Below are 27,604 nucleotides of genomic sequence, written 5' to 3'. Positions count from 1 at the left end.
AGAACAGACTGGCTTCTAGCACTGCCACAGCTCCACACAGACTCCACCAGGTAAAAGAAACTTACATTTTACTCAGGCGCTACTAAAAGAGCGAGGAAGGAGTTCCCCTCTTCCGTGCACGGAAGCCACAGGCACGAGTGTTTCACTAAGCTGCAGTTAAGTCCAAGGCCTGCAGGGGGCGTTGTTTCGCATAAAACGTGCAAACTCCTTAATGCACCTTTAAGTTTGTTGAATTAAGAAAATTGCCAAAATTGCAAAATGTCTCTCAGTTGGTCTGAGTAGCACTGATAAAATAACATGCAGTATGTATATGGAAGTGCAGTTTTTCTTTTTCAACAATTTCACGATCGCTCCAGAATAGAATTAAAATGTCAACTGCCTGCTAGTTTTGTGAAGCAAATTTGACATTAGTCAGCATATCAACAACACACAAGCATCATTAGCAACATTTCCTCACTAACAATGCAATTGCTAAACTTCACTTTAGTGCATTTAAGGTAAAAATCACTTAAAGAACACTAATATCAAATATGTCGGCCTTAAGTGCATATATGTTATCGGCAATACAAGCATCACTTGGTGTGTTGCCTGATAATTGGGGATGTTATTTTATGGATGATGCGGCTGAGAGTTGAACTGTTTCTCCCTATATTCCCAAGTTTCCAGCTGAATACAACATTACATTACAATATCGTATTCAAGTTCACTGGATTAAATTGACTAGATTTAAGCCTTTATGCCTCTTTTTCTACACTCTGTTGGATCTTTTCCATTCGCCATTGAAAACATTCTCAGTAGGTTTGAGAACTCAAGAAAAAATTGACAGGCAGGGGAAAAAAAGACAACAGTATCATGAATTAAGGGTTTTGTGTCGTAACTTTTAGGCAAAATAAAGACTTACTCTACAATGTAGAAATTGCCCAAAAACTGTTAAATATATTACCTGTATTCATGCAAATGCAAATATTCTTCTCAGTTGCTCTCTAAGGTTAGATTTAGTGAAGGTTCTAGACCATTTCACCTGAAGCCCCCCACAGCCCTCCTGTGGTCTGATCTCTCAAAACATCACCGTGAAATTTCAAAGGTGATATGCACACTATCGTTGTTTTCATGCGATAGACACTGAGTGATGGTAATGACAAATGGCACAAACTGGTGTGAGATGGTGTGTATCTGTCGTAGGAAGTAGCGTAAAACCACGGAAAACTTTCTCCAGTTGCCTTAACGAATGCACCCGTATATGGAGAGTGTGCTGGTGAGCCAGGGTGTGTGAGACGGAGATCAGATAGAGTCTGTCACATGTTTGTCATGCCTTCTGGAGTATGTTTGGAGGGTCCTGTTGAACAGTGGATTGATTGGCTGGGACGCCAGAGAGCAGAATCTGTGAAGTGAGTGGGACTGGGATGGGCTGGTGTTCTGTTGCTGTCTCAGCTGCTGTGGGTCTGGCTCTTCATGTGGGTTCGGTCTGCACTTTGAAACCTTTCTGCCGAGTACAGCAGACAACAGATGAGCTGTTTATTGTGACTTTCTGTTACTGTTCCCTTTGTTACTGGTCTGTGCCACAATTTTATCACTGTTAGAAATGCTCTGAATTGGCAAATCAAATCACTATATTGTAGTGTGTTGCTGTCGTAATTTTTTATTTTTTTTTAATGTTTTCTGTCTGAATGTAAAATGAAATTTGGTGCTGCTGTTATGAGTCCTTTGTCTCAAAATTTTGGTTTCTTGATTTTAAAGCAGCTTTGGTGATTTAATGAAGAGTCTGGGAATGAGGGACTTTTTTGTTTTTTTTTTCTTTCGCCTTGAACTGGTGGTACAAATAATTAGTGTAAATAAGCCATACAGAAATGAATACTGTAATTAACGATCATAGGTCAAACAATACAATTTACAATGATTAAGTAATACACATACAAGATTATGAAATAGTAGCATCATTGAACTTGTCCGAGCCTGGTGGCTTGTGATTGGCTGAAGGGTGAGATAGCGTTATTATCAAGAGTGATTCAATCGAGTGTCTCTAGGAATAAATGGTGTCCTTGTGATGAATCAGTGCTGAAATCATGGATGATTTCACACCTTGCTGGTTCATGTACATACCTGTTATTTCCCGATGTCTTATGTATCTGAAACTCACCACGTTAACGATTCACGTCCGTTTTCAGTTGACTCTGTGTTTACCCAGAATGCTCTGCTGCACGACCTCCAGATGATGTAATTTGATGAGATTCTAGCTGGTAGCAGTGCACGCTTGTCGCTGCGGTCATGAATCAGCGTTGTGTTGGATTCAGAGATTTTTGCCTTACGACAGCATCATTAAGTCCTGGTTGACCCTGTGAACACCACATCCTTTGACAGTCTGCTGAAACCCTTTATCACATGTTCTTATGTCCTGCATAGGGTCGTCTGTTCAGTATGTGATTGCAACGCTGATTGTTCTTTGATGTCGACGATAAATTATACTCCCTGCTGTGTGACACATGCAGCTGGACACTTGCATACACACACTCTTTCTGGTCAACACTGCATTGTTACTCTCTGTTTTGGTGTCGTCAGTGACATGAGGATCATATTTTTTCTGTCATGCATTTATTGCTGGTGCTGCTGCTCATTACAACAGAACATACAAGGTTTTGATGAAGTGCACTATCTTGCATTTTGGATCAAAGTTAAAAACTCCTGAAACAAAAGAAAGAAAGTGTTTACTGTCAGGTGCTATACTCTGCTGTTACACCTGTATGCAACTGCCATCAGCATGTTCGTCCTGTAAACTGTAATCGGTGTTTAGAGTTCAAACACAACGCCCTGAATAAACACTAACTCTACGTGTTGTACCAAAGTGAGTATTTTCCACAGCAAAACTGTGTTTTCTTTTCAGCCGTTTTGGGGTTGTTAAGATTAGTGTAATCTCAAATACCCCAGTGTGTGTGCGCTGTGAGTGTGTGTGTGGCTATGTGTGTTATTGAAAATGTCTTTAATGTGTGTGTGTGTGTGTGTGTGTGTGTGTGTGTGTGTGTGTGTGTGTGTGTGTGTGTGAGAGAGAGAGAGCTGTCTCCGTGTCGGTTTGGATTTCTCGTGTTATGCACTGCATGAAATTGCTGTTATGATTTGCACTTTACTGAGTATTTATTGAAAACCAATAAACATATTAAACAAAAGTGTTTTTGTCCCTTAGCAGATTTTTCAAATTCATGTACAAAAAAACACAAAATTACAAATCATTACTTTGCTTTTACTCTTTATTCTAAAATATCAAAATCATTTTATTTGAAAATGACTTCAGGTGAAAATCACAATCATTCTTTGTTTGCTAATACTAAATACTGCTGCAACCTCTCAGTGTGCACGGCAGTATTACACTTAGAGAAACATAACAGCGACACCTGCCAGACTCTAGCTTTAAACAGAGTAAAGAAAATAAAGTTATTGGATAAATTTTCCCCTCCAGGTGCAAATCTGAACGATGCAGCACAAATGTCTTTATTCTGTTATATGTTGCTTAATTCAGTACAGTTTAAAAAAATTATCTCATGCAAATACACTGTTTGAGAGTGACTATATCCTCCACAATCTACAAGAGGAGTTAGAAAAAAATATTGTTGATAAATGAAATAACACAGTAGAAAAAAAGGTGTCAGTGTACAAAAAAAAAAAAAAAAGCACAATAATACAAACACTTGAAGAAAACCTGTCTAGTAATCGATAGCTGTAAAGGTGGTATTAAGCTTTGTTCACACTTGTGGTGCTGTTTCCTGATCAAGCCAAACATGAAACCATGAGGAAAAAATGGCCAAATTATTATACTTTAAGATCACACTATTAAAGCCAAGAACCACAGATCAGCTGTAGCAACGTGAAGTGAGTAACATCACTGTCTTCACATCTACAACATTACTGTGTTCAAGGGAAAATGGGACTTTCAGCATAACTTAATCATTTTCTATATGTAATTAACAAAGGAGGGACTTGTCTCTGGCCTGTTTAGGAATGCCATATTCAGATCTGAAGCCCCTATTTCACTGGTACTGCAGCTGATTTAAGACATAAACATGCGAGAAAACCTGCATTTTAGCAAAAAATGTAAAAACGATGGTATGAATTATTTGAGACAGTAAATAAATTGGGATTGTATAAATAAAGAATGTGTCCCGAGTCCGGAAATCATTTAATCAGACATGTGGAAAGAGAGACAGCGGCTTCAATCAAGCAGCAGCAGGGATTATTTGATGTGCACCAGATTCTTGATGGCAGCATTCACTCTTTCAAAAATTAACTCGTCTTTAAGTTTGTTTTTAAATCTATCAAACTCAAGAGGTGCAAAAACAAACTAAAAGTAGAGTGAGTCACGTTCACATGTATAGCCTAAGAAATATCACATTACTTGTAAGATGCATAAGGTTATTTCTTAGAATGGGCCATTTTCACAGTTCCACTACTTCCTGAAATTAACTGTGCACATTCATTTCCTGTCTTGCATTATTGGCCAAAATGATTAATCCAGGTGTGTCTTGTTGCAGCAGTCTAAACCAGACACACCTGGATTAATCAGTTTGGCCAATAATGCAAGACAGGAAATGAATGTGCACAGCTATTTTCAGGAAGTAGTGAAGCTGTGAAAATACCCCATTGTTGACAACTTAAATATTCATTTGCTGCTTGTTCTTTCCATAAACGCTGTCACAAAAAAACAGTATACGTATATCAATGATTATAACTACTGTATGTAGACTAAGCTTCAGACACGAGTTCACGTCTTTGACCCAGCATGTTTATTGTAATTCCCCAGGCTGGTGTCAAACTCTAAAAATACTGTATCTTAACCGAAAGCATTATACTGTTCTCAATTTACTGTCAAATTTAAACTATATTTTATATTATTTTAAATATTTTGGTGATAGATATGTTAGTGATCGCTAGTTGGTCCGCTATGTTTTAGAAGTATCCCTGTTCCAACACAGCCAGTTCATTCCACATCTGAAGCAAGTGTGCTGAAGCAGGGCGAATATCTACAACATGCAGGGCAGGAGTTCTACAGACATTTTTCTTTTTTTTAGGGCAGCAGCAAAAACAGTGTCCCTGTGTATGCTGCAGCATCTGTAAATCCTTTCTTGGGACCAGCAGTTCCTCCCAGTCCAAAGTTTAATGTCAGTCACAGCCACCAAACTGTCTCTCGCATGTTCATAGAGCAGAAGGCCACCTACAGAGGCGGTTTGCATTGTAAGCCATCACACTGATGCACCAGGTCAAAAAGGTCACAGTCGAGAAGATGACGCCGCTGTCCCAGTATCAGGTGAGTGACACCGGTCGCGGTGTGAAGAAGAACTAATCCTGTTCCACCCGGCTGGTTTTTCTCCTGTCACAAACAAAGAAAACAAGTCGTGTCAACATGGAAGACACGCGCGCGCGCGCACACACACACACACACACACACACACACACGTTTGTACTTATATCGTTGTGAGGACACTCATTGACATAATGCATTTCCTAGCCCCTTACCCTAATCCTAACCATCGAAAATAAATGCGTAACCCAAACCTATGCCCTAAACCTAACCTAAACCTAATTGTAACCCGAAACCAAAAAGTCTTAACCCTCAAAAAGGCCAAAAAAGGTCTGTCGAATAGTGAGGACCGGCAAAAATGTCCTCACTTTCCAAAAATTGTCCTCACTTGTAAGGTTATAAACCCATGGTCCTCACAAAAGGTCCTCACAACATATAGCTGTACAAGTACACACACACACACACACACACACACACACACACACACACAGTGAAGAGTCCCCTGTAATCCTTCCTTACTGTGCTGCATGATGGTCACTCCAACCCCAGGTCAGCATACAGGTCAGGGGGAGGTAGGATGAGCATCGGATCATCCAAATCGATTCCCTGTGTTGAGCTGTTGTTCGGACTTTAAAAAAAAAAAAAAAAAAAAGAGGGTGAGGGTGAACTGTTTGGAAATACTCTGTCTCTGTGCACATGCTCTATTGTTCCTACATTGTGATGACAGAGTGTCAGCTCTGCCGTGAATATGACACCAGCCAAAGAGGTGAGAGGAGAAACAATGGGTCATTGTCCCGCCAGGACACTGTTGACCTCTGCTTCATGGGAGGATTGGAGAGCATTTCCAGCACATCTCACTTTCCCCCAAACACAGAAAAATAAAACATGTGCCTGTGTCATGTGCACCAACCGATTCCAGCCAATAGGGAAGGAAACCTGTTTGCGTACAGGTTGGTCAGCATGTCTGGCATTTTTATGTGTCTATGTGTGTGTCGGTGCATGTGCGCTTGCACAAATACGTGCGTGTGTGCATGTGCATGCACACGTGCGTCTTATTTCCTCAGTACTTACATCTGCACTGCTGCCTCCGTCACATGCGCAGGACCTGCAGAAGCCAAAGAAAGTAGAGTGATATTAAAGTTAAAAAAAAAAAAAAGTTTAGCAAATGAATTCAATATGAATTAGTTACAGTCGACTGAATTATAACTCACTTGTAGGTGCGTCGCCGTTGCTACAAAAAGAGGCGAAAAAATTATTATAGAGTTTGACATGTTACATCACATGACTTTGTCTAGCCTACATCCTGCCATGCATTTTGAAATATGAGGAGCAGGCGCACACACCTGTGCATGGTACCCACCTGGTAGCTGACTCCGCCCCTTTGGGTGAATGGAAAAATGTTGCCAACTTTTGAAGTGCTTCATGTTTTGCTCTAACAGAAACAGACAATATCACACATGTAAATCTTAGTCACGCTGTTATTGTGCGTGTTTGAGGAGGAAACAGGGGAGCTTACTGCATATGTGAGCCATCAGCATTGATATCACTGTGACTGTGCTGGTGGTTTATGCTCAGGTCTTTGTGTGCTGTGGAGAAAAAAAAAGCAACATGATGAATGGATATGTATGATTAATAATCATGATGACAGCAGAGACAAATGTCCTAAGTGGTCAGAATTTAGACCTGTCAGCACAAAGCTTCTCGTTTAATTGTCCACCATGTTCACCTATTGAATTAAACAGAGGGGATGTGGGGCTGGAGGTAATTACAGAAATAATAAAGTGTTGAAGATGTTGAAATACAGTGGGAAAAAAAGAGGATTCTTATAGTGGAATTAGATTTGAAACACATGTTCTGTGATTACTAAATATGGACATTTCCATTCAGGCTGATGCAAAATACTATATATAATATCCTCTTCAATATTTACATTTTCCCTCACATCTGACATTTCACAACTAGTAGCAATAGCTAAAAAAAAGGAAAATCTTAACTCTATTATGGTGCTTTTTTGCAGCAAGTACCCAGTTAATCCTCCCTGTGCAAAGGAATTTTTCTTTACTCACTGCACAAAAGGTAAAGATCTAACAACCATCTTGTTATCTGTTGCCTGTAAATCTACACCCTTAAGTTCAGGTGGACCACAAACGCTGATAAACGTATTCACTGCTTTCAATAAACAGCAAACTTGCACACTTCAAAAACATCGGTAACATCTGCATTATCTTTGTTTATTCTATTTGAACGGTGTCGTCAAGATAGCACACTGCAGAGATAAAGATGAAGAATGACAGCGTGCTGCAGAGGGACGAGTGTCGTCACACAACGCATCTTGGTGTGATTATCATGCGAGAGCCGCAAAGTTCCCAAAGAAGATCATTAGAGAAAGAGAAAAGGTCCATTATTGTCACTTTGCACACGATAGCTGATACGGACCGCTGCTGCGGGAATCGTCAACATGGACTCTGAGCTACCTCAGGATCCTGCCTCCTTCTGCTGGAGTACAGGCTGCTCATTGAGGATAACTTTTCTCCACAAACAACATTATTATGGCAGCATTGGAAGCAATCGCACTGAAGCACTTGACGTATGAGGGGTGGGATAAAATAAGTTTTCTTCCTGACACTCCTTCTCGAGCTTTATGTATTTCATGACTAACATATAAGTTGTATTGTCTACTTCTGTTAATTGACTGTTGTCAGAAAAATTTTATTTTGCAACAGTTTGAAATAAATCAAATGAAACTTCAAACTTCAAACTGTCAATAAAATGTCAGTAAATCTCAATTTCAATCTGAATGCATGTGATACACTATATATTACTAATATTATTGTACTACTAATATTATTGAGCATTTGCCTGGAAAAAACCAGCGATAATAAACTGATGAATGTCACAATAATTCTTATAGGAAGAGGAAATAGCTGTGACCGAGTCAATCTACATGTGAAAATACTGTTTGATTGAAATAACTACTGACATCTTTAAAGAAAAAAGTTGCTCACTACTTTCTTTTCATACCCTATTTCAGGAGACGTCATCATATGTGTCAAAAGATTTTAGATATATATTTGAATTTTCTTTTAAGCAAACAAATAGTGTATTTGATATTTTTCTCTTTGTAACTGATTTGGTGAGGCAGTAGTTGAGTAATTGCAGAATGGTTATGTTTAATAAAGGGTTAAGGTGTACTTTGATTGACCTTCCTCTTCCTGTCGCCCGTAGCAACAGGTGCTTTTTCAATTCTGGAAACCTTCTCATGGGGAAAAAATTTCCTAGTTGCTCTATACCTGTTATATCTGTTTTGTTTTTCTTTGTTTTTCCCTTGTTTAGTTTGTTTTAGTATCATGAGAAGTTGACAAGGAAGTCATCAAGATGAAGATAAAACACCTACAAAGGGCCATCTTACCTGTGTCTGGCATCTCTGGCATGGACAGTGTCCTGGTGTGACTTCTGCACAAAAAAATAAACTGAAGTTTTATATTTTCAGGTAAAAAAAAAAAACCTCACAGCTGAAAATCAATCGCTGGAGCTGTCGCTGGCTGATTAAGATTGAACATGAGGCTAACTTTTACTCACAATGCTGCCAGGGGATCTGCAGTTTCGATTGCAGGAGAGACAGGTTCATCATCATCGCCGGTCCACTCCTCGCTGTCGTCCTCGACTGAGCACAGAATTAAAACACAGCAACTTTAAACAGCTGCTGATCAACTTCAGTGTGTGCTGCACTCATGACTCACAGCGGGGAATACTTACAGCTTTCTCCCGATAGTGGGTAGTGGTTTGAGACTCTGAGAAAATAAAAACACAACGCCAGATAGATGCATGATCAGTTGTTTCACTAGATAAAGATAATGAAGACTATTGCAGTCTGCAGATGTTGGCGTATCATTGTGATGTTCACACACTGTACGCTTCCTGCGGTGAGGGCTCACCTGTTGCCTGCGTTGGCAGCATCTGGCTCAACGACATTGCTGCTGGTCTTACGGGCTTTCTTTCCCAGCTCAAGCATCTCCTTGATGTCCAGCTCCACATGATCCACCGCCACATACCCATCTGGAAAAGACTCGCTGCGTCACCGACGATTCCCAAACACACACCCTGAAGTGTGTAAATCACTTTTCAGGGTGATTTTCTGTGCCAGTTTTAATTTACGTTTTTTTATTTCATGCTTTCACTTGTCATCTCACCTCCTCATTACATAATTAGACACACCTGATTAAACCGCATGTTTTTTAACTCACAGTTGTTGGTGCTGTCCCGGGCCAGCCACTTCCCTTTGGGGCAGTTGGTCGTTCGGATGATGCTGACGACGTCCCCGCTCTTGACAGGCAGATCGTTCTTACGCCCTTTTGTTGTGACAGTTACGTTTGCCTGGTAAATGGCATCCTCTTGTCCTGTGATCTAACAAACACAGCCACAAGTCAAGAACAGAATATGACTACATAATTTTTTGAGGAGTTATTTTCACAAAATGTTCCCCTGCAGCGCCCCGGGTGATAAAACAGGTCTCTCTGATCTTTCATTCTCCAACACAATATAATGAAGTGAAATCCTGATGCAGAAACCTTGAAAAAGAAAAGGCAGCTTCCCAGCACTGCAGAAAGATTTTGAAAAGTCTATTTAATTTGATTGACAAGCTCAGAGTAGACATAGGCCTCTTTACTTGTGGTCTATGGCGCCCTCCAAACGGGTGTTGAACCATATGTTGGGGTCAACTAATCTAGAAGGAGACGATCCAAAAGTAAAAATCATGCAGAACAGCCAACAGCAAAATGCCCTGTGGAGGCTGCTGTCAAGCCAAATTTAACAATGAAGCTCCTTAAATTGATCAATAAATAGTGAAAGCCAAGTTCAACACCAACTAAGATGACTTGCATCATTTTGCCTAAATGAATTAATCAGTCGCTGAACAGCAGGGTTTTGACAAAAATGAGGGCCTCTGAGAGTGATGTTTGGATTACCCAACAAAGCAGTGAATTGCAATAATCAAATGGTAATGATGTAAGAGCGTGCACGGCCCGAGATCAACTCCAGAAACAAGGAGATCAAACACACAACACAGAAGCTGGTGCGGGTCGCTTTTTGTCATGGTTTTTAATTAAAGAGAACCATGTCTGAATGTGTGCATAAAAAAAGTTAATGTTATGTTTACTGATCTTGCAAATAAGCAGAGACATATAAACACACAATGGTGGAGTGCTAAGGACAGAACCTAGGGGAACACCACAGGCTATCGAACCCAAAAACGAACAACTGTCCTGTTTGACAAATGTGATCGATACTTTAGCAAAACTGAGTGCTCCACAGGGTGAGGTAAGACAGAGTTAAGAAGAGCAGAAAAAATCTTTCAGAACAGCAATCAGGTTTGACTTTTACAAAAAGTGGTTATTTGAAGATTGGTCTGAAAATGTTGAGTGAGTCAAGGTTGGGTTTGTTAGCCACACAACAATTACTGTGCAATTTGCTAGCTAAGTGCTGGGTTAATCTCAGAACTGATGGTGTTGAGAAGAATTCAGGTCTTACAGCTGTTTCTGATGATAAAGCAGCCTCTCCTTCCCCTATTTCCTCCCAGCTTAGCCAAATCTTCTCTTTATACTGTTGCTGTATTCATTCACCCCAGCTGTCTTAAGCAGCTTACGCTCTTTTCCTGATTCAGACAGGTGTTGTACAAATCGAAAGCTGCTTTTTTGTTTATGTCACTAAAATCACTTTGTAAGAGATAAATAGAAATGTTATACAATTGTGAATTACCATAAAAGGTTTTAAAAAAAGTATTTTAGGTCAAGCTGTGTTTGAAGATGAGATTAAAGACATTGCTGAATTATTGCAGCAAGAGGTGTAAGAGATACACCTGCATTGATTTACTGCTTAACAATAAAAAAATTGCGTAATATCTGTTAAGCTCAAGGTGGAATAGAAAAGAGAAAGAAATCAAATGTGTACAGGAAAGAAACTTTGTGAGTTGCAGGGGGGTGTGGGGGTTTGTGCCATCACCTCTAAGCAGCGCTGACATGAGTTCAGCGGGGCACTGTTGAGTTTTCATTTTAATTTGTTGTGTGAGAGTTTTTCTTAAAACATTCATATGGTGTATGGGGCATAACTGGTCACTCTAATTGGACCTCAGTGTTAAAGTGAATGCATATAATGGTTTTCTCTCTGTGAACTGGTCATCTGTACAGAGTGTGACCTGCCTTTGTTCATCATCAGAAGTGTAATTATTGGGTGAAGACGTATGAAAGGTGGGTGGATGGATGAATCAACTCATGCAAGTTTAGTTCAGTGATTTTTACCTAATTAAAAATATAAAAAGTCTGTATCCTACAGGAGTGTGAAAGCTAGGACCACAAGTTTCTGATTAAAGACCATCAAATATCTCTAAACATTTTTTCTAAGAGTAGATTGAGATAAGCATAAGCCTTGACTTTTAATGTATGTATCATTTGAAGTTATCGTAGAGTCCTACCAAACAGGATGCTTTTAGAGGGCCGCGATTACAGTGCGCCAGTTCTTAGTGAGAGATTTCCCCTCTCAGTGTTTAAGTTTGCTCTACAGTCACTGACAGCACACCGTGTCTGCCGTGTATCAGCCAACTCATTTGACAGTGATCTGAAATTAAACCTGTTAAATCCTAATGAGATGGTGAACAGACTGAAATCTACTGGCTTGACAGTCTCAAGAGGAGACTCAACAAGCTCGTCCATGATTAGTTTGTTACAGATGTCTGTGTAGCTGTGTATAAAATCCAGGGGTCTGTTATCTGGAGGAGCAGGGAAATACCGGACAGGTGGTACACGGTGACGTTATAATTGAAGACATGTTGCTCACATGTGCAGTGCACGCTGTATAGTGCGATAAACATGACGTTAATCTTTTAATCCGGGGGGCTTTTCATTTAATGACATTAAATGCTGTGCAGCTAGCGTGCAGCCTGTTTTCAGAGTGCTTCCACTGAAAACTACTGGTGCATTAAAACACTGAGAGTCAACCAGAACTGCTAAATTGCATTTTAAACAGTCTGAGTCAGGACTCTAAAATATTTGGAGACCTAATGAAAATTTATCTTTTTTTGTTACTTTCATGACAGAGAGCTTCTCCATGCGCTCAGTACTTTAATTCTAGAATCGCGATAACAGTTGCTTTAAATGCATTGGACAGTGTTCCCTCATGTTTTTAGAAGGGAGTGAAAAATGTGCTATTCCTGCAATATCAGAAAGCTGTTTTTGTCCTAAAATATCACAAAAAGTATAAGGCAGGAACAATGGATATTCAGAAAATCTGTCACAAATGTCACCAACAATGAAACTAATGTTTATTCGGATTCCAATTGTTGCTCAGCTCAACTCTTCCACTGAAAGGAATGAATCCAGACAGGTTTCCATGCCAAGACTTATACCCCACCCTCCCCAGCTGCTCCTTCACTTTCCATACCTCTGTCAAAATTACCATCACTCACTTTGAATTTCTTTTTGAGCTCACTCTCCTTCTTCTCCCTCTCTTTCTGCTCTTTCTTCTCCCGTTCTTGTTTCTCCTTCAGTTCCTTCTTTTCCTTCTCAAGGCGCTGCTTCTCCCTCTTTTTCAGTTCCTTCTCATCCGGCCCTTCTGCAACGGCTTTCTTCTCTGTCCTGTGGCCAAAACAATAAAATGGCATGTTTAAATAGGGCTCCTCACAGCATGATTAAATACTAGGGGAGACTATAAAGAATAAAACAATAAATAAACTGTCATCACTAAGAGTCTTGGGGATAACTGAAGGGAAAGAGAATTGTGAGATAAAAAGAGAGCCTTACTTGCCAAACCTGCCTGTCTTAGTTTTCTCTTGATTCTGTGAATAACAGCAAAGACGTGAGACTTAATACATTTTAAATGAATATAGAGAAATATAGAGAAATTACTATTACTGTAGAGAAATTTCCGCTTTAATAAATGTGAGAACAATCTCAAAAAGCTTCTTACAGGTTCCTGTGCAGCCTCTACATACGGATCTGTGGTGAAAACAAAACAAATTCACAGTTAACAAAAGATATTGAGCACATCTGATGGTGGAACCATAAATATAAATTACTGTTACAGTCTTCAAGATTAGATCTGTTTATCATAAATGTATGTTGTCATGTATCATTGCTATCTAAGTACTTATATCCAAAGACATTTGTCTAAAATGTCTAAAAGGACTTAATCAGCACATCAGAGCTGATCACCCTACATCAAATTACTCATCTTTGAAAACTAAAAAAAGAACAGATATCAGGTTCACTGAATGACAAAAAACTGTCCCCTGCTACACAAATAAGAAATTAAGACTGCCGCGTCTCGAACAGAGACACAGATATTTCAAGGGGTCGAACTCAAGATACTTCAGTTCAGTCATAAATAGAAATGATTTCATTAAACATGCAGTTGGACAACATGCTAAAGGGAAGTTTCTTTTCAGGTACAACATGGAGCTTACTCTTTGGTGGTCCTTTACGCTTCTTGCCATCTGGCTTCCCCTTCTTCTTGGTGCCAGATGAGCCAGTGTCCCCATACATGTTTTCTGCACTCTCATAGGGGCTGTTTCCATTTTCCACTTGAGGACTGAAACAGACAAAAGGTTAAGGACACAGAAATTAAAGCAAACATCCCAGAAAGAACATGGCATTGCAGAGCAGAGCAAGGTGGGGTTGAATTTGTGTGTCTTACCTGTCCACTTGGAGCAAATCTTGAGTACCTGGGATCGAAGGAAGCGGAACTGGATTATTTTCATGTTCGCCTCCAGGGACTGGCTCTGCCCTGAACTCTGGCCCTGGAACAAATATCCCGTTACCATGAAGCTGTGGCACAACACCTCCATCAACTCTATCTGGACCCGAGTAGGCCTCATTCCCACTCTGTGTTGTTGGGATCTCCGGAGAGGGAACATCCGAAGCTATATTATCAAAAAACTCAGGAACTTCCACTGTGTCAGTCTCTGAAAACTCTGGGGAAAATGGGAGCCCTGCAGATAGGAAAGGAACAACATTCAATGGGATTAGCTGATAAACCGTTGAAACTTGACTTCATGAAGTTGTAAAAATCAGCATTAAAGGTCTCACCATTGTCTGTAAGAAGTGGGGTGGGAATTGAAGTGCTCAGATCAGTGGAGGGAAGCTCATCAGGCTTCTCTGGAGTCAGGGAACTGAGGGCTGGAAGAGAGTGTCGGGGTGGAGGAGGGGGGACCACCAGCATCTCTGGGGGGGAGTCAGGCAACCCCACACTAATATCTCCTAATACTGGAGAAACATGTCCTGAAAGAGCCACATGAAAATCAGAAGAGTGCACCAAATTGTAGCCTCAGGAGACATAGTTGAATCCACTGAGCTAACAACAGCAGAACTGCAGCTGAACATCTGAAAAGCTTTTAAATACAGAACAGTTTTGAGAGACAGACCAAGCAGACTAAAAACACTGAGAAAAAAGCAAACTTCTCAATCACACAGTGCATGTTTGTGAAGTCAAACCCATATATACAGGGCTATTACAAATGAAAAGTCTGAGCAGCCACAAGCACAAAAAACAACAGCCTTCATTTACAGATTGCACTGTTTCTACAACTAATTTATTTTTATGTCAATAAGAAGTTAATTTGAATTCCTCAGCTAAAGAGGACGAGGAAGTAGAATTTATTTTTCACTATGTCTAATGTGAAGCAGGATGTGATTTTCAGTGAAGTTATATTTTACCTTAATGTGCAAAAATAACTTCATTCCATGATAACAAATCAAGTGTGTGTTCATTCTGTGGGGTGTTTCACTGACATAAAAGTGTTTGTCATCACCGCTCTGTCATAGCTAGCATACCTGTGAAGCTCTGCCCTGCCTGCTGCTCAGTTGTTTCTGGCACTAAGGAAGAATGTGAGGACTGTTCTCACTACGCATCTTTACAGCTGCTTCTTCAAACCAACACCTGAGGCAACCCTGTGGCGCAAACCATACTATACATACCAGGTTGACTTTATAGCTGAAACCCTACGCTAACAAATGATCCTCTGCTGATCTGCAGTGTCTCACGTCCCGACGATAAGATAACATTTCCTGCACTTTGTGTTTGGGGAGGAGTGAGGGGAGAAGAGCGTCACTGGACTTACCAGGGTCAATGCCATTGACTAGTTCTTGTTTTGGTTGGTGGGCACTCCCTGCTCCTCCTTCATAATCAATAGGTGGGAGGTCCAAGGATAGAGGTGGGAGCCCGTCAGCAGGGGGAAATTCTTCAGGCGGAGGGGTGATTGAGTACGGGTGAGTAGGATTCGTCAAGGAGCTAAAAGCACATCAGGCATTGCATGTTAGTGTCAACATGTCTCAGCCGACTGACTGTATAAATCATCAAAACGCCTCTCTGAGAGCTGGATAACTGATGGACTTGTAAAATGTGTTTTCTGGTGTTTACCTGGTGGTCTTCCTTCGTGCCTTCTGCAGAGCACTGAAAATCCTCTGGTCAACTGAAATTCTTTTTTTCTCTGGGCTCATGTCCTCAGCCCTCTCCAGGGCAGACAGCGCAGAGATTGGACGCTCTGCTTTCGGAGATGGCTGAAAAAAGGGAGGGTCTGTCACTGGAGGTTTCTCCACTTCAGTTAAATTAATAGCCTCTATGCCAGGCTCAACCATGAGCTCAGGCTCGGGAAGCGACAGAGATGAAGCAGAGACCACTGGCGGGGGACTTGAAAGGGAATAACTGGATGCGCTGGGAATAACTTCAATGGGACTGTCTGGTCTGAGATCAGGAAAGTCAGGATCCTTTATCTGTAGCTGGGATTCGAACTCTGTGGAGGGGACTTCAGGCTCCGGGATGTCAGGAATAAAGACAGGTGGGGGGATGAAGGCAGGAGATTCAGGGATCGTGGACGATGGCGTGACTTCCCCAGCACTGGAGGTAGACGTTGTGGGACTTTGTAAAAGGAGCAATTCTGGCGTCGACATTTCAGGCTGCGGGGTAACAAGGTCAGAAGGCACTGGGATGAGTGGAGCTGGTCCAGGAACATCTAGGCTTGGAGTGTCTAGGATTGGCTCTGTTGTTATCTCCGCAGATTCTCTTTTTGAGGACTTCATCAGGCTGAGCAGACCCTTCTTCTTCACTGTGGATTTGGGAGGGGGTGTGGCTTGCACAAGCTCGGCTGTACTCTCCTTCTGAATTGTGGGAAAGACCGAAGAGAGCTTCTTGTCTTTAACGTTGTCCTTCTTCTGTTTCTGATCGAGCGAATCCTCATCAAGCTTCTCCTTGCTTTCCTTTGTCTTGTCTTTGCCTCCTTTCAGTTTACCTTCACTCTTCTCCTTCTTTTTAGAGTTAGTCTGGATGAGAGGCTTTTTCATGTCTTTTTTGTCATCCTTGAAGACCACTCTGGGGGCAATCAGTGTCTTCCCTTCAATGCTCTGGTTGATAGAGGTCAGCAGGGACGGGCGTGCTCCCACTGGGACATAATGAGTAGGACTCTGAGGAGGAGGAACAACCTTTGGTTTGTCAGGGAGAGCAGGTTTGAACCTGGGTTGCTTCAGGTGGAGTTCTTCATCCTGGAACTTAGCCCTTAGGGCTTTAAAGTCCATTGTGCCTTCCTGGTGAAAGTATCACAGTGTGACAGCCTCAGGTGCAATTCTCGTGTCAGGCAAACACATTAAGGGCCTGATCTACAGTTTGCACTTATAAAAACAGACACAAGATGTACATTGCACAAACAAACACATAACACACATGGAAGGGATGACAGACTGCATCAGAAAAAGTTGCACAATCCACAAACTGCTATTTATTAATATGCAATGCCGGGTGTGTCGAGCAGGAGGTGGTCATGCTAAAACCAAGACAGTGGAAAGCTGAGTTTGTGCAACACTGAATTTTGAAAGGTCCAGGACCTGCATATCTATACTTGCATGAAGTACAACTTTTATTGAAAAAAAAAAAATGTCTTCAGCACAGCATCTCAAAAATGCAACACTACAAAACAGCTTTCTTTTTAATTAGTTATAAGTCATCATCTGTCATGACAAGAGTTCAATGTATTGTATGTTTCATCTTCTGCTGTAGTCTGCATGTTATCGTCTACCAGTGTTTCATAGAGCAGGCATTGTGTGAGTCTGGCTGCTCGAGAAGAAAACAATCGTATTTTATAACAGAATAATGATTTCTGCTTTTTTAGCGTTTTTGCAGCAGTGCTTCACTCGTTTCTTGTGTCCTTTGTGTGTTTTTCACACTATTATTCTTCTCTCTGACAAAGAGACCACCTGTTTTCAAATTCATCAATAACTAGTACAGAGGCTATTCTCTATAAAACAACACATATTGCAAATTTGACAGAACATTTTATGAGTTAAACTGGCAGGACCTCTCCAATCGAGCATATCTAGAAGTCTATGGCTGATAAATTAACGAACAATGCTACAAAGTCTGTGTTGTTGATGGTTACATCTGCATGAAGCATTTCCTCAGCTGGCTCGCAGTGTCTTTTGTTGACAGACTTTATCATTATTCTCTTTCTAAGGTTTTGTAACCTGGACAACTCTTCTGTTGTACTTTTCCCCACTGTTTCAACACTGGCAGATAATCTTCCTTATTGCTCTCATTTTTATTGTTTGTAAAATTCTGATTATACCTTTAGCATCTAAATCCTCCAACACTTCCAATTCCATGTTACTACATTTTAGTTAGTTATTGTGGGGTCAAACCTCCATTCAATCACTCCATGGGGATGTGCAAACAACAATGCAGCAAAACTAAATGTTAAATATTTCTGTTTGCGTGTAAAGACAGCCGTATCAGTGAATCACCCTCAAAACACGCAAAATGAAAGCACAATCTATATTCGTATGAGCTTGGTGGACCTTACAAGTAATCCAGGTTGTAAGTTTAGAGCATTTTAAAACCATTCAAATGATAACATTTGTTTTTAAAGTAAGCATATCACAATGGTTTCTCCTTGTTGTATCTTGTCAAGTCAGAAAGGATTCTCCAATAACTGATGAACTCCCAGCACAAAACCTCAGGAAATTATACAGATTGTATGTATCTTAAAGAAGTAACCTCTCTCTCAGGCTACTCAAAATATTTAGACTGACCTGATGAGAGTGGCTCAATAAATTACAATGATTTCAAGAACCATGACTGAACCATGGTACATAAGGCTTTAATGTCTATACTTGTTGCAGCTACTCACCAAAATGTCAGTGTCATTTCACTGTTTTTATTTGAGTTGAGTTTTTAAAGTGTCCATGATAAAAAGAGAAGAATAATTTACTTACACAATGTGTGACATTTGAACACAAAACAAATTATCATGAAAGTTTGTGGTGGGAAATGAGAAGGAGGAGGAGAAGAAGAAGAAGAAGAAGAAAAACAGCTTACCTGGTCCATGTTTTTTCAATCCACCGAAAAGGGGGGAAAAACAAAACAGAAAAAGAAGCCTCCTTGATCAAGTAAGTAAATTCACTTCTTCAGCCACTCATTCTGTTTCCGGCCAAGAGTACAAGAGCAATACAAAATCAGATTTCAAGGCTTGAATCCAGCTGCTGGGTGACAGTGAGAGCTTGTCCTCTGGTTGAGAGAGGTGTGTGGCCCATGCGTAAAGCAGGTGGTTTCAGTAGAGGAATGAGGCTGAGTACTCGCTCTCATCTTTAGAAAACAGCAGGGCTTGTCAAACGGGTCTGGCCTCCATTGCGCATTTAACGCAACACTCTGACTCTCAACAGTACTGGATTTTTTTTCCTCCCCTTTAGGAATGTGGCCCAGCTGGCACTGCGTGTATGCGCAAAACTGAGTCACTGTCATGAAACTCCTCAGAAATGTTTTCATTAACCCTTTTCAATTATGGTCCCAAGGCTTTTCTCCCTAAATATCCAACCACGAGACCTGGAGAATCATTAAGATTTTGCTGCTTTAAGGTGGATGTGGCATTTGGGGGATGTGCAGGCCACTGTCTGTAGCCTGACTTCCAGATTTGAGGTGAACAGAGAGGAAATGAAAACAGAAGAGGTTGGTCAGCATTCCAAGTTTGTTACACAAAACACAGAAGAATTTGTGTGGACTTTGGTGACACAATTACACCTTATGCTATAGACCTGGTCCTGGCCCTGAGAGGACCGAGATGATGAACAGAGTCACACTGCGACAGGATACAGGTGAATTCGTACCCCGGTCATCTTTTGATCATCTTTAGTTATTATCCAGTTAAAAAAAACAAAACAAAAACTGTGAACCTTCACTCAACTTCACTGTTTTGGGGGATGTTGTGTTTGTTTCCTACTTATCCCTGTCAAAACAAATAAACACTTATAAAGTGTATTTTCACCACTTTATTATTGTCGTAGCACTCTGTTAGTGATATTCACTCCCACACCAACAGTGTCTGCTGGCACGTGTGATTCTGAACCTCCGGTGGCTGAAACTTGAGGTTCAGTCCACAACACGTCCACACATTGTGAGGTATGAATGGGGAACGAACTGCTAACCTGTGGATTGAAATGTGATGCACAGTCGCCCACAAGTGGTTAGTTATTGAAACAATAGTCTAAAAGTATTTGTAATGTCTTTAAAAACTGCATCTTATTTGTGTTCCACCACAGAATATGAGAGAATTGCAAAAACATTTCTTTTAAATGATATTCCTCCAATTGAAGATTTGAAACGGCAACAGACTTTTTCGAAACCATCATTACTTCATCGTAGCAAAATCACAGAGAATATAGTAAAATTCAATTACATTTTATTAAATAAAATTCAGTGGGTCATAATGCTGCATCCGGTATTATCTCCTCATCCAGAATTCTGCTCGATGCCGATGAATATCACTTTTGAAAAATACATAACAGTTAGTTTTTTGTGTTTATTAAAAAGCACTACAAAATTTGACATTTTATTCGATATACATTTATTCCTTATGTATGTAATGCAAGCTTACGTCCATAGAAAGCTTCAGCTGTTACCCTGAATGTGGATCATTTTGTATGTGACTCCTAACACTAGTGATTACCTTCCTCCCCTGTCTTTGAATCTAATGAAATTTATTAAAAATCTTCAAAAAAAAAAAAAGTTCCCTGTAGTTTTTCCTTTAAAAAAGTCTTGTTTTTCAACTGATTCCAATTCATTTCAAGAAATGGGGGCATTTTAACTACTAGAAATTTAATTACTAGAAATTCATTTAAATAAATGTAATTTCAGCACAATCATTTTGTTTATTTAAAAAAATCATGCTTTTTTTATGTTTCTTATTTTGGAATTGAAGGTTTTGGCTTTAGTGATGTTTTGGTAAATCAAATGTCACAGAGGTGGTCGGCAGTATTTGTCAGGGGTAATCTGCAGTTTTTTAAGAACATATGTGATTCCTTACCGTACTTGTGGGTACACTATGTGGGTGCCGTGTATTTAAATAAATAAAACTCAAGAACTCTTCATGTTTATTAGTTACTCTTCCTCACTGACTCCTCACTGGAGTTACATGATTGTTTTTTACTGAACATTCTGCACTTCTTACAATCTATAACTTGTCCTTCAAAGAATGTGCACTCATCACTGATACTGTTGTCACATTTGCATTTTAACTTAATTTTGACTCGTTTTTGTAACAATTGCTTTGTATTGCCATTGTTATTTATAACATAATTTCTTTCTTCAATCTATTTTTCAGTTGCCTTGATCTTAGTTTTATTGTCACATCATCAATGGTCTGAAATGTAGCTGACATCTTAATAACTTGCACGATCTTCCAAGACATATGAGGATTGTTCTTCACTCAGCCCAGCTCCTATTATGAACATGTTATGTGCTGAAAACAGTCACTGTTATAAAAAGCTTGATCATAATTCTGTCTGAATAGAAGAAAAAAAAAAAAAAAAACAGAAGAAGAAGAAAAAAATCAGTTGGGAGATGGGAAAATCATGTTACCAGAGCTGTAGGAAACTGATTAATACAGCATTAAGTGACTATGTTTTGGACAAGGCTTGAAAAGTATTTGACACATTTTTTTCAGTTATTACTCATTAGAAGAGATGAAATCAAATTTAATTCCCCGTGGACCAAAGACTCAGAATGCCTTATCTGACAGATGTACCACTTTCAAACACATAATTAGTAAAGAGTATAGATGTTGTATGATTTGAGGTATTCATTGTAAAACTAGTGGTTTTAGTGTGACATGTTGCATTTCTAAGCCAGCTGTCTCTGTGTTTAAGCATCAGTGACAAAATCCACACTGACATTTGCAGCCTGAAAGTCCAAATATGTCATGTCTGACAAGGAGACCCTGCAGACTACAGTGCAGGTCCGCCTGGGGATAACTGTCCAGCAGAGGAGAATCATGTTCCCTGGTGGAGATACAGAAGGTCCAAGGATCTGAGGGGTTAGTTGCCCATCAGGGGCAACATCCTGAATTCATTTTACAGTAATGTCCCCATGCAGGTTTATAGCGTCACTACGGCAGATCACCCTGTGAAATCTTTAATTTTCTGCTTTGTTCTACACCCTGATTGAGCTTCTGTCTTCACACTGATTGCGCAGTGTCTGTATTTATTTTTCCCGATAGTGTCATGTATTATTTTGAAGTTTTGTGAACATGGCAATAGCTTTAAATTTTCCACATTAAAAAAAACTGTCAAACTTCTTGGGCAGACTCGTAGGATTAGAGCAGAGTGGATACCACAAAATACTTACCACCACCTGATTACTGAAACGCTCATAGTGTACCTTAAAGGATTAGTCTACTTGCGCTTAGAAAAATAAGAGATTCTCCATTTGCTCATTGTTCTGGTCACCAGTGTCCCATTTATAGCACATGACGAAAATATGCGAGTTGAATTTAAACTGTAATGCTTAAACTTTAAAAGTAGCTCAAGCCTGGTCAATCTGCAGCACATCTTTCTCAGCACAATGTGCAGCTTATCCTGGACGATTTGGAGATGTCACTGCTGGCAGCTCCCAAAGAAGAAATAGTCCAAAAGAAAACAGCTGACAGGGGAGTTTATGGATTATACAGTAACTGGGGCAAATGTTTTTTTTTTCTTTTTCTTTTAGTATTAAGACAGTGAGTTAAATTTAACTCCTCAGTGCTTTCAGCAATAAAAAAATGACATTTCTCTCATCCTTATAAATTCTTGGCAGTGAAAATCCTGCAACAATGTACCTGAAACAGAAGGAACTGCACAGCCAGATAATGTATGATTTCACTAAAGTGGCTGATTTTTATTCTTTGGGGTATCATATTTATTGGTAAATGAATGTAAAATTCATTCTGACGTATTTGGCTCTTTAAATGAGTAAAGGTGAAAAGGCTGGAGCCTCTGTGCTGTGGTTGTTTTCTATTAAACCTTAAGTGACAGGTCATTAAACCCGTGTTAAATTACATCAAAACGCTGCAGTAAGACACACCGAGGGTGATGGGGGGGGTGTCACCTCTGCCAGGGACACACCATCAGGCTCACACTCTTTCACACACACTCAGGAGACATAAACACACATGGTCATTTGGGATGTGTTTATTTGCAACATTAATACATGGTGGAATACGTAAATCAAGATCGAACCAAAAAATCATCTAAAAACCCACAGTAGAATGTCATATTCATAAAGATAAAAATAATGTGTAAATTTACATTAAGAAACTGTTAGCTGAGGTAAAGTTAAAATAGGTCTAGAAATGTTATGTACTCAAACAGCAACGTTCCCTTTTTATTCAACGTCTTTGCTCATCTTCTACTTGTCAAAGTTTTTAAGTTAATCAATGTCATAGTCCAAAAGAGTTCTCGAGTGACATGGGGACTCTGGCCATAAAATAGGGAGTCATTGGCATCACAGTTGATGTAGTTGTAGCGGAGGAAGCTGCAGTCCGCACGCGGACAGCTGCAGTTTGGCACGTGACCAACAGACGGACAGATGGGTCGAGCATCATTGTAATCTCAAATACCGATCTGGGGAAACAGGATGGAGGAGAGCAGCAGTCTGGGCTACAATGAGCGAGACCCTGTCCGCCGCCTGCAAAACCAAAATACAGCTCTGAGGTACAAAAGCAGAAGGCTGTGGTACAAAAAGTTTTGGGTAGCATAAATTGTGAGAGCTGATTTGCATGATACATAAAAATCTCTAAGTGATGGGATTAAAGACGATAGGGACGGGGGTGTGGTGTAAGGTCGAGGGTGGTAACCAGAGTTAGTGAGTGAGACTAGAGACAAAAACCTGCAGCATTCATGCACAGGAAAATAAATAGCTGAGGGAGAACGAGGCGGATAAAACCCAGGATTAAAAGATAAAGAAAACATACATTGGTATTGCTTGGGTTATAATGTCAAGAGCTTGCATAACTGAGGCCTTCCTATTTTATGGCACAGAGGTCCAGTGGACAGAATGGTTGTTGTTGTCATTATTTACAAAATGAGTTTGGCAAACCAACGATCAGATGCCTTAAAGCCATGTTGACTCTATAACTCCTATAGAGCTGTCCCCAGCGGCTTCATTGACTTATAAAATAAAAATTCAATTTTTCAATTTCTTCTTTTTTTCTGAAATCAGTATTGTACAAAAGCTATAGAGAATGAACAGTTCGATCACAGAAACTGTTTAACTTGCAACGTTTCCCTCTCAGGGTCCATTTCCTCAGCATATGTGGTCCTCTGGTCTCACTACGAGTCTGTCCGCGTGGAGAGACGCTAGGCAAATTACTGTGTGTAAGCATGTTGAAGGGCGGGGCATGACTGTGTGTGTTTGCATGTCTGGGTGTTTGTATGATTGCTGTGTGCAAAGTAATCATGTAGTTGGTGCGTGAGTAGCTCCCAGAGAGTCTTGTTTCTGCATAGTGATCCAGCAGACACTCACAAGAATGGGAAGGAAACGCCCGAACCAATCAGCCAATCAGAGGCAGCAATTCCGGAAAACGAGCCATCACTGATTAGCACATTGAGAGTCTGGCTCCACCTGTTGGATCTCCTCCTTACTGATTCAGATTCTGTCCCATTAAATCAAAAGCTGACCACTCTAGTCTGGTGTGTGCGTGCGTGTGTGAGTGTGCGTCACAGAGGGGGAGGCACTGCTTGACTCAGTTCCCTTCTTGGCAGCACAGTCAGTCTCTGGCCAGGCGCAGGGTGCAGAGGGAGGAGTGGAGAGCAGGGGAGGCAGGAGCAACGCAGGGAGGCCGACAGGGAGAGAGAGTGAGGCGGAGAAAAGGGGGAGCAGGATATGTCTCTAAGGCTGGGTGTGAGTTGCCACAGGTAGAAGAGAGGATAGGAGGAGACGCAGTGGAGAGAGAACAGGATCCGACTCAGTGATTGATATCCCTCCTTCCTGAAGTCAATGACTGAGAGGGCTGTCTCCTCAGGAAGAAGAGAGACTTCAGAGAGGAGGATGAGGAGGAGGAAGAGGAGAGAAACAGTGAGAGCGTGGTTGCTTCTCCTGGGAGGTTGTTAGCAGGAAGAGGAGAGCAAGAAAGTCTTGGCCAGGCGAGGACGTGCCATCCATACTCGCACACGCACTCACACACACAGAGGTTAAGGGTCCTCCTCCTGTTCTCTCTTTGCTGGTCAAGTCTGTCTTCTTGTGAGTCCTTTATTTCTTCCCTTTGTTGATCTGGGCGTACAGAGGGTCCTTTCCCTTCTGTCAAAGAGAGAGAGAGAGAGAGAAAGAGAGAGAATATTACGTATTTTTCCTCATCCAGTGTCTAACTGTACCTGTAATGCCGGCCTTTTTCACTTCATCTGGGTGTTGCAAGAAACAGTGGAGAACCTGAATTCATGATTCACTCTCTCAACTGGGAGAAGCGCGAGTATCACCGACCTGCAAGTCCTGACAAGAAAGATCCAGATCTGCAGTGGTTTGCCTGTCACGATACCTAACATGGTCACAAGGGGGCAGTAGCACATTACACCATCGGAGGCTTCACAGTCTTGCCTCCACGCTCTTTGCCCATTCAGAGTTCTTAAAGAAAAATTCAACCCTCACTTTCAGAGACCCTTTTCATGTGTGCACAGTGACTTACGGTGTCTGAGTGTGTCATTGTGGACGCATATGCATATTCCTCTGCCACATCAGGCTCCCTCCAGGACCACTATGAATCAGAGGTATAAACTAGAGCCTTGAAAGACCAGTTATGAGTCATCATGTCTGTATTTCTCTTCGACGGAGCCGCAAGACAACAGTGGATGATGGAACACCCTGCAGTCAGAGCACCAAGCCTGCTGCAGTCACTCACAATGGGGCCGTTATTATCGTACACATAATTACAGCCAGCCACTCAATTTGCTGCAAAGACAACTTCATTGGAGACTTGCCTATTTTATTCTGGAAGACTTCTCCCACTCAGTGCCCAGAGGAGTGTGAAGAATTTGGGGTCTCCCTTTTGCTGTCTAACACAAATAAAGTATATGAGACACTTATATGACCTTACCATGGGAGCAGACAGGAGAGAAGTTTCTTCTGATGTGAGAAAAGAAGAGACACTCGCAAGATCAATAAACTTATGTTCCTGTCTTGCTGTGTTCTGCTGACCCTGACTGCTTTATTTATACAAAACAAATCAAACCCACACCAGGGGTGAAGATAAAGCATACAGCAGACCAAGTTGGTCTAAAGCAGAAATACCAGCTGTTAAAAAATGATAGCATTGAAAGTGATGCCAGTCATTTATAACTCTTGTCTGCACAGAATAACCAACATGGGTTAGTTAATAGGTAATAGTTAGTAATACTAATGCAACACAAACTTTGAATCGATCGATTCGTCGGACAACCAGTTTGATCTTGGTAATTTCAGGGGACTCAAGATTTTTACTGGTGATGTTTGATGCTGCTAAATGTCTGCAGTGAAAATACTCAACAAAATTAATTTTGTTTGTTGTTAGCTGTTTGTTCTTCATAATCAAGGAAATGATTGAGATAAAGGAGTATATTGTCTAAGTTTACTTTTGTTTCTGCTCCCTTTCATTCAAGGATTTAAATCTTTGAAACCTTTGTTCTGTATTGCATTTGTTTAGTTTAGTTTTGTTTTGATTTTTACAACAAACGAAATAAACTGAACTCAACAAAATGACACATAAAAGATAAAATTGATTTGTGCTGAAGTTTATAAATGTTCCATGGCAGAGTGTGGTTCTTATGAGAATTTAGGGTAGTTAGGGAATAAAATCAAACACAGAAATAAAATGTTTCCTAATTTGAGGCAGATGACAATTTCATTATCGGCAGTGTCTCCAATTTTAAGTGCATTATAAAGTAAAGGCTGGGTTGACTTGCTTCAGCTGAGGCTGTGGGGTCCGGCATGAAGAGCTGTGAGCTGCACAGGCGGCCAAGAGCCGGCAGTCAGCAGAAAGTAGCTGCCAGCAGCCCTGAGAGAGGTGACAAAGAGGCAGAGACAAGCAGTGACAGCGAGCACACACTGCTCGACCAGTGCGCCCGGGCCACAGCCCAGCAGTGTCACCCTGCATCATCTAACCAGCTCTGCCAACCGGGGGCCGCTTCGGCTCCATCAACCTCGGCCGAGACCAGGGAGAGAGGGAGGAGAGGGCCGCGGTGGAGGTGTGAGTGATGCGTTGGCGTGGCACCAGCCTGAAAGCCGAAATATCTGGCCCCAGTCATACATGTGCGGACATTTGTGTGTGCAAGGTGGAAGGCCGTGGGCAACGGGAGCGATGCGAGATTGCTCAGTGAACCGTAGAAACAGGCCATTTCACGGCTGCGACTCGAGACTATTCGCTGGACATGATGAGATCACCCCCAGAAAAAACACTTATACTCTCAGCCGCCTCAACACATGTCCGCTGGAGTCACGCGGTGGGGAGGAGAGCGGGAGGAGGGGGCGGACTGAGGAGCGGGGCCGGGACTGGCGGTGGTGGCCGAGCTACACACACACTCAGACCGACGCACACATATTTTTGGCTCTAATATGGGCACAGGTGGTGAGAGTATCGATCGCAGGTGTGCTTGTCTGGGGAGTAACTGGTCCTGCGGTACAGGTGCATGTGTTTGGGAGGATGTCTAAAGTCGATGTGATTGAGCAAGTAAACACCATATGGGAGCGGCGTCATTGGACCATGACCAAAGCAGTCCACCTACTACAGAGGAAAGACTCGAGGCTTCTGGCCTCGACAGCCAGTTCCTAGCCAGATTTGCCACTCTGTACTCTGCAATTCGTTCTCCCACTTAAGGCCCACGTCCACCTGCTGCCCTGCAGCTTTCAGGCCATCTGAACATGAGGAAGTGGGCCAACAGAGGAGGGAGCCTGATCAGCCACCCCTCCTCCTCCCCTGGAGCGAGGAAAGACTTGAAGGCTTCTTGGGTTTTAATTAATGCCAATTATATTGGGGCAGTCATTAATCTTGGCTCCCTAGTATTAGCTGATGAAAAC

At 41.2% G+C, this 27,604-nt stretch overlaps 2 protein-coding genes across 8 annotated transcripts in view; both read right to left on the bottom strand.

The window, feature by feature from the left end:
- Positions 1-3,154: 3,154 nt before the first annotated feature.
- LOC115382124 (proline-rich protein 36) lies at positions 3,155-18,897 on the bottom strand. Of its 4 annotated transcripts, none has more exons than XM_030083789.1 (21): positions 18,632-18,897; positions 15,689-16,848; positions 15,390-15,559; positions 14,359-14,550; positions 14,091-14,261; positions 13,967-13,994; positions 13,737-13,861; positions 13,241-13,269; positions 13,075-13,109; positions 12,741-12,909; positions 9,529-9,688; positions 9,220-9,340; positions 9,041-9,075; positions 8,864-8,948; positions 8,694-8,737; positions 6,801-6,870; positions 6,645-6,716; positions 6,496-6,515; positions 6,356-6,389; positions 5,804-5,912; positions 3,155-5,353 (listed from the first exon to the last, which is right to left on the bottom strand). In XM_030083789.1, exons 1-20 carry the CDS (start codon positions 18,638-18,640, stop codon positions 5,819-5,821), a joined length of 2,823 nt encoding a protein of 940 aa, XP_029939649.1. In that variant the 5' UTR covers positions 18,641-18,897; the 3' UTR covers positions 3,155-5,353; positions 5,804-5,818. The 4 variants fall into 4 exon arrangements, with proteins under 4 accessions (XP_029939649.1, XP_029939647.1, XP_029939645.1 ...); XM_030083787.1 differs by having other exon boundaries at positions 13,967-14,069; positions 14,154-14,261; XM_030083785.1 differs by having other exon boundaries at positions 13,967-14,261; positions 18,632-18,896.
- Positions 18,898-23,762: 4,865 nt separating this feature from the next.
- Positions 23,763-27,604, bottom strand: part of dab1a (DAB adaptor protein 1a) — a 101,242-nt gene continuing 97,400 nt past the window's right edge. For all 4 annotated transcript variants that reach the window (XM_030083790.1, XM_030083791.1, XM_030083792.1 and 1 more), the window contains one exon: positions 23,763-24,859. In XM_030083790.1, coding sequence (XP_029939650.1) covers positions 24,812-24,859 — 48 coding nt within the window. In that variant the 3' untranslated portion in view covers positions 23,763-24,811. The remainder of the gene's footprint in view (positions 24,860-27,604) is intronic.

This window comes from Salarias fasciatus, chromosome 23 (assembly GCF_902148845.1).
Source record: "Salarias fasciatus chromosome 23, fSalaFa1.1, whole genome shotgun sequence".
Classification (NCBI taxonomy): Eukaryota; Metazoa; Chordata; class Actinopteri; order Blenniiformes; family Blenniidae; genus Salarias; species Salarias fasciatus.
This window is presented reverse-complemented; position numbering and strand designations above follow the sequence as displayed.